Source organism: Oryctolagus cuniculus, chromosome 1 (genome assembly GCF_964237555.1).
Source record: "Oryctolagus cuniculus chromosome 1, mOryCun1.1, whole genome shotgun sequence".
NCBI lineage: Eukaryota > Metazoa > Chordata > Mammalia > Lagomorpha > Leporidae > Oryctolagus > Oryctolagus cuniculus.
In genome coordinates, this window is record NC_091432.1 from 227519557 (window position 1) to 227534902 (window position 15346).

At 51.6% G+C, this 15346-nt stretch overlaps 1 protein-coding gene across 13 annotated transcripts in view; it reads right to left on the minus strand.

Annotated features, from left to right (window-relative positions):
• Positions 1–15346, minus strand: part of DENND1A (DENN domain containing 1A) — a 558482-nt gene that overhangs the window by 144898 nt on the left and 398238 nt on the right. For all 13 annotated transcript variants that reach the window (XM_070056538.1, XM_070056536.1, XM_070056525.1 and 10 more), the window contains one exon: positions 7240–7365. In XM_070056538.1, coding sequence (XP_069912639.1) covers positions 7240–7365 — 126 coding nt within the window. The remainder of the gene's footprint in view (positions 1–7239; positions 7366–15346) is intronic.

The following is a 15346-nucleotide window of genomic DNA, read 5'->3' on the forward strand; positions in this document are numbered from 1 at the left end:
ACATGCCCCGTGTGAAGACGGTAGCCCGAGCTACGAAATAAGAAGCCCTGAGTAGGAACAAGGGATGAAATGAAAGTACACGCTGTCTATTTTCCAAACTTCTTTAAAACGGAGACCACTGTATGATGTGAAATGCTCTCAAAAGGGGTGGGTTAGTCTTACTCAGATTTCATGATGATATAATTTTAAACAAAGAAGTGAGAAAAAGGATTCTTCTAAAAATGCATTCACTCTTCCTGGGAGAAAGGGGAATGTTGAAGACAAATTTAAGACACATCCTCCAAAAGTTGCCATTTTCCACAACGCAGAGAAAGGAACCTGGCCTAGCAGCTGAAATCATTTGTCTTTTATCCCCTTCTTGCCAAAAAGGACCCCAGCCCTAACTAGTTAATCCCTAACACACACTGCTACTCCCAGAGTTGCCTGGCAACTGCAAGGAGGCGTGTCAGAGAGCAAGAAAGGCCTAAACAAATGAGCTGGAGCCCATGCAGCCGCTTGACATGAATAAAGGGGGTTTCTCCGAATGGGGCTGCCCGGCCGCTTGTGGACCTGTCATTTACGTGGGGAAGAACAAGTTGGTTTGGCCGATGCCGTTCAATATCTTGGGCTTTGCATCTGGTACTCTCCAGGTGACTGAAAAACGGGTCGCATGCCCTTGTGCTCGACAGAGCCTTCCCTCCGCCAGGCAGCAGTGGATGTGCGTGCAAACGCTTCTCAGCTCCCTCACCTCTTCTACTCAGTCTTGCGAAATAAGACTCCCTGGTGCCTGCACACTGTGCCGTGACCTGTGCCTGCAGCACGTGGAAACCAGAACAAAGACAGGCAAGGGGGCACGGTGGAAGGCACCTGGGGTTTCGAGCCAGGCCCACCTGAGTCTGCCTACTGACTCTGTCCTTAACAACAGTCCCCCGCCCCTGCTGGTCTGCACCTTGGCTCCCCAAATGCAGACAGCCAGCGGCAGACACGGGGTGGGGGAGCTGCTGAGGTCACGGATGAAGACAACACGCAGCTGAACCACACTGAGACCTCCCATGAGGCCACTGAGGAGACAGTGAACCTGGCTGTGGCCGGATGCTCTGGGCCTCTCATTCTGACCTGCGGGAAACCTGTGAAACCCATCACCTGGTCCTGAAGGGACACCACCAGGGGCTGGGTCCCTACTTTCCCTCTGGACATGGGAGTGGACGGAGCCTAGGAGTCTCCCTGGCTATTTCTAGTAGCAAAGGAAGAAAAGGCCAAGGAATTAAAACAATTCACCCAGTAAGCTCCGAGCCAGGAAGAGGGTCTTCAGACCCCACTGCAGAGGAAGCAGTTGCCCATCTCTGCCTCTCAGGCCAGGGCGTGACCCCTCCTCACGGAGCTGGGGTGCGGGGGCACCGTGCAGCCCAGCAGGAGCTGGCTCCCAGGCGATGCCAGGGTGGCGGGCTCCCCCCTGAGCACAGAGGGGCAGCGGGCTATGGACACACAGAGCTAAGCTTCCGAGGGCCAACCCAGCAAGCCTGGGGCTGGGCTGACTTAGGTCTCACTTCCCTCCTGCGAGCGTGGCCAACACACCTGCCTCTGGACTAGGAAACAAAGGAGCACAGAAAGGCAGTCACCTGTGCAGTCACACACTGGGTGGGAGCAGGGCACAAAGGAGCACACGCAAGTCTGCCATGATGCACATTTTCAACAAAACAAGACATGGCACCACACGGCAACTCTGCGGTAACCCGAGTCTACACCGCAGGCCCAGGATGGGGGGACCTGGCTGCACACCTGTACAGCAAGCACAAGGGGCTGCAGGCCAAGGCTGGGCTGCTCTCCGGGCCATTCTCCCTGTGGGCTCCCTTTATCCCAGCCTCCTACTGCCCCCAGGCCCTGGCCGCCTTCTGCTCACTGCACACCCCTACCTGTTTCTGGTCAACACTTCCCCCCACTTTAAGTATCAAAGGCCTTAAATGTACGCAGATCCTTTGACCACAGAGAGACACATCAGAGAATCTGCCTAAGAAAATCATTCAGACTGTGCATGAAGACTTTTAAAATAAGTTCTTTATCTACCTGAAAGGTAGAGAGATTGCGTTCCTGTCTACTGGTTCACTCCCTCAAATGCCCACAATGGCTGGGGCTAGGCCAGGTTGAATCCAGGAACTCAATCCAGATTTCCCAGATGGGTGGCAGGGACCCTGGTCCTTGGGGCCATCACCTTGCTGCCTCCCAGGTATGCATTAGCAGAAACCTGGAGCTGAGAGCCAATGCAAGACTCAAACCCAGGCTCCGTGACATGTGCTGTGGGTGCCCTAACCAGCAGCTTAGCCACTGTGCCGGATGCCTGGCCCAGATAGCATGTGAAGATCTCCATAAACTGGGTCACCACAGCGAGACAGTGCCCAGAGCCACAAAGCCCAGCACTAGGACACTGGGGTGGCTTCAGCACCGATGTCTGATTGTGGGAACTTGATAAAAATCTGCGAATGTGGCCCAGGCTTTTAATAAGTTCCACGGGTGACTGGGACTCACAGCCAGGGCTGGGATGTGAGCAGCCACTCAAGTGGCCGCAAGAGCACTTGGTTTGGCACGTGGAGAGTGCTTCTGCGGACTAAGAAGTGGGAACGAATGAAACCACGACACTAGACCGCTTTGCCAAGAGCATCTCAACTGCCTAACAGCAAAGTCCCAAAACAAAACAAAGCCAAGGTGAGCCCCAAGTGCCTGGGATCGAGGCAGAATCCAGCCAGCAGCCATCTTCCGTCCAGACGGCAGGGTTACAGGTGCTCAGCACTTCTCGCCTTCTGTTACTTTAACTGTTTCTTTTTTTAAACCCAGAGCAGGTGCTGTTTTTACAACCAGAGAAACAACCAGGAGACAGGTGACTCTGGGGAGGCCTGGGTGCCGGCCAGGCTCACCCCATGCATTGTTCTCCCCAGCCGCGCAGCCGCTGTCCCTCCCCGCTTCTCCAGCTCACATGTGCCGTGCAGCTATTATTTTAATCAATCCTCCCAGAACAATCTTGTAGGGGAAATGCTGATACCCAATTTTTTAGGTGAAGAGACTCTGTGGGAGTTAAATCTAGCATTTAAAAACCATACAGGCAACACGGAGACGCCATGCGACATGAGGCTCTCAGGTGTCCTGGCTGCCTCTCGGCCTCACGAAGAAATCCTCTCTGGTACAGGTGGGCGTGCCCCTCAATCACTCTGCTCTTCTTCACGCTACCCGTGATGGTGGTGTGTCTGACACCCGGACAGCAGCTCAGGGTTAGGGGAACAGGCCGCGTCTGCAGCAGTCCCCGCACCTCACCTGGACACCTCTAGTGGCCAGCTTGACGGCCTGTCACACGGACGCACTGGCATTGACTTCAGCAGGGTCCTCAGGAGGCACTTGAAAGAGTGCATGGAAAAATGGGATTCAAAGATAAGCTTAATTTTCTGCAAAAAAATTTTTTTTAAATGCATGCATAGTTTTTTCATAATATGCATTTTATATGAACTCTTCGAAGACTGCTCATATGATGGAAACTTGCTCTGTTCCAATGTTTTACTCTTATAAATGCTGCTACTGTGAACACCTTGGCAGTAAGCGTTCCTCTTTGCTGCTAGTTTCATGATCCTCTCCACGCTTGAAATCTTGGGAGACATTTTGATATTTCTTGCCTTTTGTCCCCCTTTTTAAATGTTTATTTTTTATTTATTTAAAATGGGGAGGGGATGAGATCTTCCATCTACCAGTTTACTACCCAAAATGCCTGCAACAGCTGGGACTGGACCAGGCTGCAGTCAAGAGCCCAGAATTCCATCTGGCTCTTCTGTGTGCGTGGGAGGGACCCGACCAACGTCTTGGTCATCATCTGCTGCCTCTCGGGGCGGCCGTGAGCAGGAAGCCGGAGGGGAAGTGGAGCAGCTGGGACTAGTACAAAGCACCCTGGTACGGGATGCGTGAATCCCAGGTGGCAGCTTAGTCTACTGTGCCGTAATGCCCACCCCCTCTGTCTCCTGTACTCTGTTCACTACTGGTTCTAAGAATTTCGTCCTTCGTGGGAACTTCTCCAGGTGTAACCACCTGAGGACTCTGAGTTCCTGCAGCCCTCCTCTAACCGGTCTCTGCTCCCAGCTTCCCTTCCAGTCCTTCGCTGTATCACTGCTCAAACATGACTACAGCCAAGTCACCCCTGTGCTCAAAACTTAGCCTCTCAGCAAGCTCAAGGTGAGGCGCCTAGCCCAGTACTTAGGGCTCTGTCAAGTTTCGCTCTAACCTCTCTGCAGGCCCTTCTCCCCACCCAAACCCAATGTTCCAGACCAAATGGCCAGCCTGCTTGGTCCTAGAGACACAGAGATGACGAGCAGTCGCACCAACACTTCACAGGTGAAGAAACCACACATTAGACAGATGAAGCCACTCATCCAAGTGTTATACAACTAAGACATGCAGGGCCAAGTTTTAAACTCCAAAGTTTCTTATTTTTTTAACTTATTATTATTTTTAGAGATTTATTTATTTGAAACACTGAGTGGCAGAGAGGGGAAGAAAAAGGGAAAGAGAGGGGCCGGCGCTGTGGTGTAGCAGATAAAGCCAATGCATGCAGTGCCAGCATCCCATATGGGCGCCGTTCAAGACCCAGCTGCTCCACTTCCGATCCAGCTCTCTGCTATGTCCTAGGAAAGCAGTGGAAGATGGCCCAAGTCCTTGGGTCCCTGTACCCACATGGGAGACTCGGAAGAAGCTCCTGACTTCGGATCAGTACAGCTCCAGCCATTGCAGCCAACTGGAAAGTGAACCAGAGGATGGAAGACCTCTCTCTCTCTCTCTCTCTGCCTCTCCTTCTATCTCTATGTAACTCTTTTCAAATAAATAAATAAATCTTTAAAAAAAAAAAAAGAAAGAAAAAGGGAGAGAGAGAGAGAGACATCTTCCATCCATTGCTTCACTCCTCTAAAAGGTTCCAAAAGCCGGGTCTGAGCTTGGCTGAAGCCAGAAGCCAGGAGCTCCATGCAGGTCTCCCATGTGGGTAGCAGGAGCCCAGATATTTGGGCAATCCTCTGCTGCTTTCCCAGGCAGATTAGCAGGGAGCTGCACTGGAAGTGGCGCATCGGGACTTGAACGGATCTGGGACTGTGATCTGGAATACCGGTATCACAAATGGAGGCCCCCAAGTTCTTAAGCCCAGTGCCTTTCAGAGCCCAGTGCAAGTACAGAGATAGACTCCTCTCGGGGAACAACCTGTGCCCGGAAAGTAAGTACCCAGCAAGTAAGTACCAACAGTCAACAGCCTCTGGATTCTAGACACACTGACGACGATGAGACAACAGTAAGCCTGTCAGTCCCCAGCAACCCAAGGAGAGGATCGGGCCCGTGGCCCCATTCCCACTTCAGAGAGAAGACAGCAGGATTTTCCTTGAATTATGCCAGCTCTCAAAACAACGCCAAAACCTGACTTGGTTTGGCTGGGCCACACCAAGATCACACCAAAGCATCAGAGCCACCTTCCACCGAGGCAGGAAGATGAAGGAAACTGCTCCAAGTGGGTGGGCTTCAGACGGCCTACGGATTTCTCAGGAAGCGAGAGGTGTGCGCCCTACTGTTGTGCAACTGTGACGCTGCCCGAAGCTGAGGCCCCCGGGGGAGGAAGGCCCCAGCACTGGATGAAGAGTGAGGACGGTGGGGTTCGGATGCTGCTCCCTGCGGGCCCGCTGCTCTGGCCGCATCACAGAGCTTGTCCTGGGTGAAAGGAGAGCAAGGGGTCTCCTGCGAGTCTGTCTGGCTTAGAGGCACAAGGGAGGGAGAGCAGTAAAGAGACGCTTTAACCACGTCACGCTCACGGCTCAGGAGGAAATGCCGTCGCGGCTCTCTTGGAAGTTTTAACAAAACATCTGCTCATCGCCTATCATTCAGTCCAGTTCCATGCCATGGTTCAAAGAAAATCAGCAACAGCCCTGGCCCATAGCTAGTGCGGTCTGCAGGGGCCCCTTGCACCCCACTCCCACCGGGCTGGGCGCGGCGGGCATCACTCAGCTGCTCAGGATGAATGGAGAGGGCGCCCCTGCAGTCACTGCCCCCCACACTCAGCCCCCAGCCATTTTCTCCATTCTCCTTGGCCAAGAGCAGAGCGAGCAGGGGCCGATGTATGAGGGCTTCTCATTGTAACCAGGAGCACTGAGACTGCCTCGTAAGGAGCACTCACATACAAGGAAGGCGGGGGTGTGTGCAGGGGTGAGGCGGCGGCTCAGGAGGAGGCCACGTTCACATCCTCGTAACGAGCACTCACACACAAGGCAGGTGGGGGATGTGCAGGGGTGAGGCGGCAGTTTAGGAGGAGGCCACCTTCACATCCTCGTAATGAGCACTCACACACAAGGCAGGCCGGGGGTGTGCAGGGGTGAGGTGGTGGCTCAAGGAGAGGGCCATCACATCCTTGTACTGAGCACTCACACACAAGGCAGGCCGGGGGTGTGCAGGGGTGAGATGACGGCTCAAGGAGAGGGCCATCACATCCTTGTACTGAGTACTCGCACACAAGGCAGGCGGGGGGTGTACAGGGGTGAGGTGGCGGCTCAAGGAGAGGGCCATCACATCCTCGTAATGAGAAATCACACACAAGGCAGGCTGGGGGTGTGCAGGGGTGAGGCGGCGGCTCAAGGAGAGGGATATCACATCCTTGTACTGAGTACTCGCACACAAGGCAGGCGGGGGTGTGCAGGGGTGAGGTGGCAGCTCAGGAAGTGGGCCACGGAGGTGGGCGGCATCACTGCCCAGTCCTCGCCGTGCCATGTCGCCTTTAAGCCAAGAGCACTCGCAGGTGCCACTGAGCAGGGAGTTCCCAGGACACTGCTGGCTCATGCGTAGAACAGAGGTCTCTCTGAAGGATGGCCGAGGCGCAGTGGGAACACCGGGCTCGCCGTTGGCCTGGAGCCTCAGTTTCCTCATCTGTAACATGGGGCCGCTCTGCCCACAGGCTCGCTGTGAATCCTCACCGAGAGCAGGTGCATGTGAAGGACCCGGCACCACATCTAACACACACGGTCAGTGCTTGCTTATGGGGGTCCCAACGTCCTTGACCCCCAGGTCCTCCCATGGAGGACGCACAGCCTCCTAGGGCTAAGGGGTAAGGCGGGGAGCACAGGAACCCCAGCTCTACCACACCCAGGCTCCTCTGAGAAATGCCAGAAGAATCCTAGGCTTTCTGTGGCCCCTTAGGCACGTTTTTGTTTTTTGTTTTTGGCATAACCAAGCCCAGACTCTCGCATGCCAAGTGGTACTCACGGGCTCGATTTTCAGAGCATTCCGGTAGCTTCCGAAGAACGCAGCCTGGGCCTTGAGGAACGCTCTGGCCACGCCGTCGCCCGTGGTAGTGGAGACCTTCTTCAGCCTGTTCTTCAGTGCAGAAATCTGGTGACGGAGAGAAAGCAGACGCAGCTTGAGGGCAGGGCCAAAGGGAAAGACAGCCCAGCTCCTGGAAGGGAGATACATGTGGGGGACAAGGGCATTTCCGGAAGTCTGGCAGGCGTTTGGCCTGGCAGTGAGATGTCTCTGCTCCACACCAGGGTACCTGCATCCCATCTCCAGCGCCAGCTCCTCACTCGTTTCCTGCTATGCAGATCCTAGGAGGCAGGCTCAAGCAGCTGGGTTCCTGCCACCACGTGGGAGACCTGGGCTGGGTTCTTGCCTCCTGGCTCTGATCTCTGTCTCTCTGCCTCTCAAATAAACAAATACAGTTTTTAAAAAGTCGTGGAAAATGGAATTAAGAGATAAGTATTTTGGTGCAAAAAAAATTTTGAAATCCAGGCAAAGCTTCTTCATGATATACATTATTTCTGTGAATGTTTTAAAGAGCCACATACACATGGATTTGAAAACTTTTTTTGCACCAAAATAAGCTTATCTCTTAAAAAAAAAAAGATTTATTTATTTATTTGAAAGGCAGAGCTACAGAGAGGCAGAGGCAGAGAGAGAGAGAGAGAGAGAGAGAGAGAGAGAGAGAGAGGTCGGTCTTCCATCTGCTGGTTCACTCCCCAAATGGCTGCAATGGCCACAGCTGGGTTGAGGTGAAGCCAGGAGCCAGGAGCTTCCTCTGGTCTCCTATGCGGGTGCAGGGGCCCAAGGACTTGGGCCATCTTCCACTGCTCTCCCAGGCCACAGCACAGCTGGATCACAAGTGGAGCAGCTGGGACATGAACCTGCACCCATAGAGGATGCTGGCACTGTAGGCAGCAGCTTTACCTGCTACGCCACAGAGCTGCACCCAAGCTTATCTTTTTTTTTTTTAACTTTTATTTAATAAATATAAATTTCCAAAGTACAGCTTATGGATTACAATGGCTTCCCCCCCATACCGTCCCTCTCACCCGCAACCCTCCCCTCTCCCACTCCCTCTCCCCTTCCATTCACATTAAGATTCATTTTCGATTCTCTTAATATACAGAAGATCCCAAGCTTATCTTTTAATTCCATTTTCTGTGAACTTTTTGAAAGTCTCCGTCTCAAGGCAGGTTTTAAAATGTAAATGGATGTCATTATATTAGAGCATATCTGTCTAATAAAAGTAAGACGATTTCCTAAGCAGTTACTACATTCTAGCGCTTACTTTCACATGGGTGTTCCAGCATAATCCTGCCAACAACCCTGTGAGGACGGGATAACGGGTCCCATCTTACAAGGCTGCGAAGGTCTCAGGGATGCCAGGCTACCTGCCTCGGAACAAGCCCAGGAACTGGTCAAGTTGGAATTCAGATCAGCCTTAAAGTCTGAGCCCAAATTACACAACAGCTTTTAGTTCACGTCTTCTTCAGACTACTTAACAAATATTAGAAATAAAAGGCTGACTTGTATCGCTCACACATTTTATGCTAAAGGAAGAGCAGTCACTCACAGACATGTACTCAATAGATTCAAGCGAAACAGGCAAGAAAGTGATGTCAAGGGGAGAAGCAGCAGCTGGGGGCAGATTTATGGATGAACGTAAGCCAGAAAGCTAGAAATGGGCTCCAGCTTGACTTAAGAGCCTCTTAGTGGTCACGGCCAAGAGGGAAAGATGAAAGTTTTGAGATTCCCTGGGTCCATGGATTACAACAAACCAAAGTTGCTCAAATGAATGACGATTTTCCTAAAAGCAAGATCTAAAAGGGACTTTCCCATGAGCCAACGGAGGAATGACTGTGTGACAGAGGGGCTGTTACCCTTGATCTCAACAACACCAGACTTCCCAGCTAGTTCCGATATGCCTTCCCATCATCTCAGAACGCCAGACTGCACAAACCTTCAGGCCACACTATTTACTTCGTGATCCACACGGAAGGTGCCCCTGAACTGTGCAATGTGGTGACCTCGAGTCCCTCCCTCACGGCTCAAGTATTATTTCCTACATGCCCAGGCCATGTCAGGTGTTGAGGACACGACGATGGGTGAAACCAGACGTGGGCCGTGCCTCAATCGGCAGACGTTCCAGTGATGCGACATCATCACTGTGATATGCCTGGACCAGAGTTGCCGTGGAGGTCAGAAGGCCTCCTGGAGGGAACGGACTCGGCAGGGAGCTGCAGAAGGAGTTAAAGCAATTAGCTAGGCACAGAGGGAGGAAGCAGTATGCGTACGGAGAGTGACATACAAAGGTAAGGAGCTCAGAGAAGAGAGGGAACCGTGGTGTCGCTGTGGAGAATGCTGGGGAAGATAGTTCAAAATGAGGCAGAAATCAGGAGTGATTTTCCCTTCATGTTGAGAGACGTGGGAAGCTGGTCATTGTTTTCAAACATGCAAGTAACATGTCAAGAGTACATTTCATGAAAACAAATTCTGTAAGGGACTGAGACACATGACTAGCTAATGGTCTGAAGTTATTTAAAGATAAAATTTCAGATAGGAGCCAGAGATATGGTGTTTTGGGTAAGGCCACAGCCTGCAGTGCCAGTATTCCATATGGGCACCAGTTCAAGTCCCGGCTGTTCCATTTCTGATCCAGCTCTCTGCTATGGCCTGGGAAAGCAGTGGAAGATGGCCCAAGTCCTTGGGCCCCTGCACCCAAGTGGGAGACTAGAAGAAGCTCCTGGCTCCTGGTTTTAGATTGGCTGAGCTTTGGCCATTGCAGCCATTTGGGGAGTGAACCAGCGGATGGAAGACTTCTCTGTCTCTCTCTGCTGCTGCCTCTCTGTAACTCTTTCAAATCAATAAAATAAATCTTAAAAAAATTATTCTTAAAAAAAACTTTGGACAAAACTAAAAATTAGATTTAGGTAGCTTAAGAGTTGTCTACCTAATTGCAGTATGAGTGAGTAATGATTGGTCTTTGAGCACAGGATCTTCCACCTTCCTCAGTTTTTTTTTTTTTTTTTTTTTGACAGGCAGAGTGGACAGTGAGAGAGAGAGACAGAGGGAAAGGTCTTCCTTTGCCGTTGGTTCACCCTCCAATGGCCGCCGCGGCTGGCGCGCTGCGGCCGGCACACTGTGCTGATCTGAAGGCAGGAGCCAGGTACTTCTCCTGGTCTCCCATGGGGTGCAGGGCCCAAGCACTTGAGCCATCCTCCACTGCACTCCCTGGCCACAGCAGAGAGCTGGCCTGGAAGAGGGGCAACCGGGACAGAATCCGGTGCCCCGACCGGGACTAGAACTTGGTGTGCTGGCGCGGCAAGGCGGAGGATTAGCCTAGTGAGCCGTGGCGCTGGCCCCTCAGATTTCTGAAAGAACCCATGAGCCCAAATATTTCAAGAATCAGCAATCTGGGGATGGGTGTTATAGTGTAGCAGCTTACGTGTGAAACACCTGTATCTCAGAGCACCAGTTCTAGTACTGGCTGCCTTGCTTCCAATCCAGCTCCCTGCTAATGTGCTAAAAAAAGCAGTGGAATACGCCCAAGTACTTGGGCCCTTGCCATCCATGTGGGAGACCTGGATGGAGTTCCGGGCTCCTGGCTTCACCTCCTGGGTGTTGTGGCCATTTGAGGAGTGTACCAGCAGATGGAAGATCTCTTTCTAGTCTATCCTTGTCTCTCTGTTGCTCTGCTTTTTAAATTAAAGAAATGTTTTAAAAATGTTTTTGAGCACTGTTATTTTAATATTTTTAAAATATTGTAAAATGTTTGTCAAGCAGCATCATTGCTCTTGGATGGGCTACATGCATTTTTTAAATGATCTGTGGACATTACGCCTTATTGCTGAAGTTCTGCTAAGAGAATTTAAAAACAGCTCACAGAGATACAGTTCATTTACCATAAAGTCCACTCATTTGAAGTGTAGACTCTATGATTTCTAGCATGGTCACAAAGTTGCACAACCATCACTACTCTCTAACTCCAGGACACTTTCATCACCTTTAAAAGAGAGCCATTAGCTGTCACCTCCCATTCCCCACTAATTCTATCCTTGCAAGCAACTGAGGCAACCAGTTGCTTCTGTCTCTATGTACTGGGCTACTCAGACATTTAATAACAATGGAACCATGGGGCTGGCACTGTGGTATGGTAAGCTAAGCCTCTGCCTGCAGTGCTGGCCATCTATGTGGGAGCTGGTTTGAGTCCCAGCCACTCCTCTTCCAATCCAGCTCTCTGCTATGGCCCAAGTGCTTGGGACTCTGCACCTGGAAGAAGCTCCTGGCTTTGGACTGGCTTAGCTCCTGCCATTGCAGCCATTTGGGGAGTGAATCAGCAAAGGGAAGACCTTTCTCTCTGTCTCTCTCTCTCTGTCTGTAACTCTACCTCTCAAAAAAATTAAAGCTAAAAAAAAAAAAAAAAGAATGTAATCATACAATCAGTTTTCTTCTATGATTGGTGGCTTTCACTTACTTAATGCTCAAAATGAGTATAGTTCATACATCAGCACATACATGGACTCTTCAAAAATTCCATGGAAATGTGATGAAAAACTCAGTGTAGGTATAAACATTTTTTTGCACAATATCTTTTAACTCCATTTTCCATGAATTTTTGGAAGTGCTTTCGTATCAGTGCTTCATTGCTTTTCAAAGCTGAGTAGTATTCCACTGCATAGCCACCCTGTGAAAACATCTGCCCATTATCTATTAGTCAAAGAACATTTGGGAAAAACAAAAACAAAAACAAAGAACATTTGGGTTGTTTTTATTGTTTGCTGATCATGAATAATGCCACTGTCAAGATTCATGAATAAGCTATTTGTTTTTTAAGATTTATTTATTTATTTGAAATGCAGAGTTACAGAGAAGCAGAGGCAGAAGCAAAGAGAGACAGAGAGAGAAAGAAATGGCTACAACAGCTGAAGCTGAGCCAATCCGAAGCCAGGAGCCAGGAGCTCCTGGTGCAGTGCAGGAGCCCAAGGACTTAGGCCATCTTCTACTGCTTTTCCAGGCCACAGCAGAGAGCTAGATCAGAAGTGGAGCATCTGGGACTTGAACCGGGGCCCATATGGGATGCCAGCACAGCACGGAGAGGCTTTACCCACTAAGCCACAGCGTCGGCCCCATTCATAAGCAGAGGACCTGACCTGCCAGGCTTTATGCTGCAAGGACACAGGAAGTCACAGGGCACAGCGCTTGGCACACACCAAGTCATTCAATGAAAGTTAATTGAGTAGAAGGAAAACTGCTCTGCAGTGGCTGAAGGGGTGGGCCAAATGCCTGGGCAGGGACCGCAGAGGGGACAGTGATGGTCTCCGTGTGCCAGTGACCCAGCCTCTGTTCCAGGGTGGGCCACGGGAAGCAGTCCGGAGACCATGTCAACATCTGGGCACACATAACTGGTTGACCGTGCCCTGCCCTTTTCCGGGACACGTGAGTGCCATTGCCACAGCTGTGACATCCTAGGAACAGCAATGCGGCCCCGCAGCATCTGGGCGGGCAGCTGTGGGCTTTCAACTTGAGATGGAAACATGGAAAAGCGTGCTTTATTAAAATGTTAAAACTATCACTCACTCCGCACCCCCAGATGAGAAAACTCCTGCCTCCCCCAAGGACGGGGGTGACATTTCCACCCTCTGAAATGGAGCAAGCCACTGCTGCTCCTCCTCGGGCTCCTCAAAGGCCTTGGGCCACCTGTGCCGCAGATTATTCCTCACTTAACCTTCCCTGGCCTTTCCCTTTCATTCGGGAGGTGTTTAATTACCTTGGATCCACAACGCTGCACTTCAGGTGAGCCTCTCCTAATGGCCTCATTACCATTTTACACAAAGAAGGAGACGCTGATTGTAAGGGAGAAAATGCGAGCGTGTTCCTGCCTGCCTCCCCCAGCTGGTCTGAAGCCAGCCAAGTGGTCCTGGGCTGCCGGCGCCCCGTGACCACGCAGGCCAAGACTTCTGAGGCCCTCCCCTTGCCGGAGACGCTTTCGTCTTGACCTGTGAGCACTGCAAACTTTGAAACTGCCAGTCTCTGTGCCTCTGAGAGCTGCAGATGGCATCTCGTCCTTTAAATAAAAGTGAGGGAAGAAAATCCCGGGTCTGACTTACCCACTGTGGCACATCTAAAGCCGAACTGGCCCTGAGTGTGCTGTGAAATCATTAGCGCGGGGGTTCATTAGGGGTAAGGGAATCTAGGGGGGGCTGGAAGTGCCAGCAAGCAGGGCTTCCTCCGTTAGGCAGGTGTCACAGGACGGGCACAGACAGCAAAGGGAATCCCTCGGCTCCCCGCCTCCTCTGAGTGCCTCCAAGGGCTCAGGCTGCATGCTTCTCCCCGCCTTCCCACCACCACCCTCCACTACGTCCCAAACCTGCCCTCTTCCCTTGGTGCCCCGATCCTGGCCTGCCAGCTTCAGCTCCCACCACCCTCTCTGGCCAGCTGGCTGGTGTAGTCTGCTGGGCGGGCTCTGGGCCGTCAGCTTCTCCCAATGCCACCGCTGCTTGTCCTAGTAATCTTGGAAAAATCCCAACCCGGTCCCCTCCAGCCTCCATGGAAATCCTTCAGTGCCCCACTGTGTGCCATCATCACTCCAGGGAAGTGTGCAGGCTCCCCAGCGCAGTCGGGCATGACCTCCTCCACCAGCCTCGTGCTGTGTCATGCCGGGAGCGTGCAAAACCCAGAGTCATCCTTACCCCTTCCTGCCCCACCTGTGAACGTCCCCTCGCCCTCCGAGAGCCTGTCAACAGGGGCCTAGCCCGTACACCACACCACACCACACCACACCACACCACACCACATCCTCACAACAAGATACTGCAAAGCCGCTGAAAAGACCATGCTAGTACTCAGTGACCGCAAAATACTGTTCAATGAGGGAAAATGCAAGCTGCAGAATATGTACAGCAGGAATCATTAAAAAAAAAAAAACTGTGTGTATATATATGTATATATACATTAAAAATCCCAAAGGTCATGTATCAAACTTCAACCATGCAAGGATGCTTTCACTTCCATTTTATACATGATTTTATTCTTTATTAAAATAAGTTACTTTCACAATAAAGAATTAAAGTGGGGCACTGTTCTTTAACAGTCAAATTACCCACTGGTTGGGGTAAAGGGAAGAGGGAATCCAATGCCCCCCATCTGGGAAGCCCCCTCCCTCCTGCAATAAGGCAGGGCACCCTTGGAGAGCACAGGCAGGTCCAGGGTGAGCTGCAGTGCCTGCCACCTTTCCTGCTAGACGGGGGCTCCCAGAAGACCCAGCAGTCAGCACAGCGCGCGGCCCAGTGTTCCGTTCCGTGAATGAACAGATGAGCTGGAGAGGCAATTCCCATGGAAAAGTCTGGGATCACCTTCTTCAGTGAGGAAAAAGACTAGGAGAGAAACTGCTACTCAGCCCCTCCCCAACTGCAGAAATGGAGAGCTGAGACACAGCACAAGAAAGTGCACCGTGCGTGCTGAATGAGTTAGAGGGGACACGGAGACCGTCCCACACAACACGGGAGACCCGGCACAGTACTGGCCCTCCCTCAGCCCCAGCTCCTCCTGCACCCTGTCCCCGGTCACGCCAGTTCCTCAGGTCTCTTGGCTTCCTCTGACCACCTGGTGCTTACTGCGTCCCTCGGGCAGTAGCGCACAGAGTTTGACTCGTACAAGTCCAGGTCTAAGATTGCAAACATGGCTTCCTTTTTCCTACCCTATGCAGCATCAGCTCCCTCACGGCAAAATGAACTGTCTCCCACATTTACCCGGCAGAGTTAGAATATGGTGGATGTTAATGGGTAATGGATGTAGACAGTGCCTGGCTTTTTGTTTTATTATTCCAAGTTTCCTCTCTCACCTGGATTATAGCAAAAGCGTCTTTGAGCTGGTGCTTCTTCCTCTATTTTCTTCTTCGTCTAATCCATTCTTCGCACTGAATTATCTTCTTAAAACAGAAGGCTTAGGCTGGCACCGTGGCTCAATAGGCTAATCCTCCACCTAGCAGCACCAGCACACTGGGTTCTAGTCCTTGTCGGGGTGCCGGATTCTGTCCCGGTTGCCCCTCTTCCAGGCCAGCTCTCTGCTATGGCCA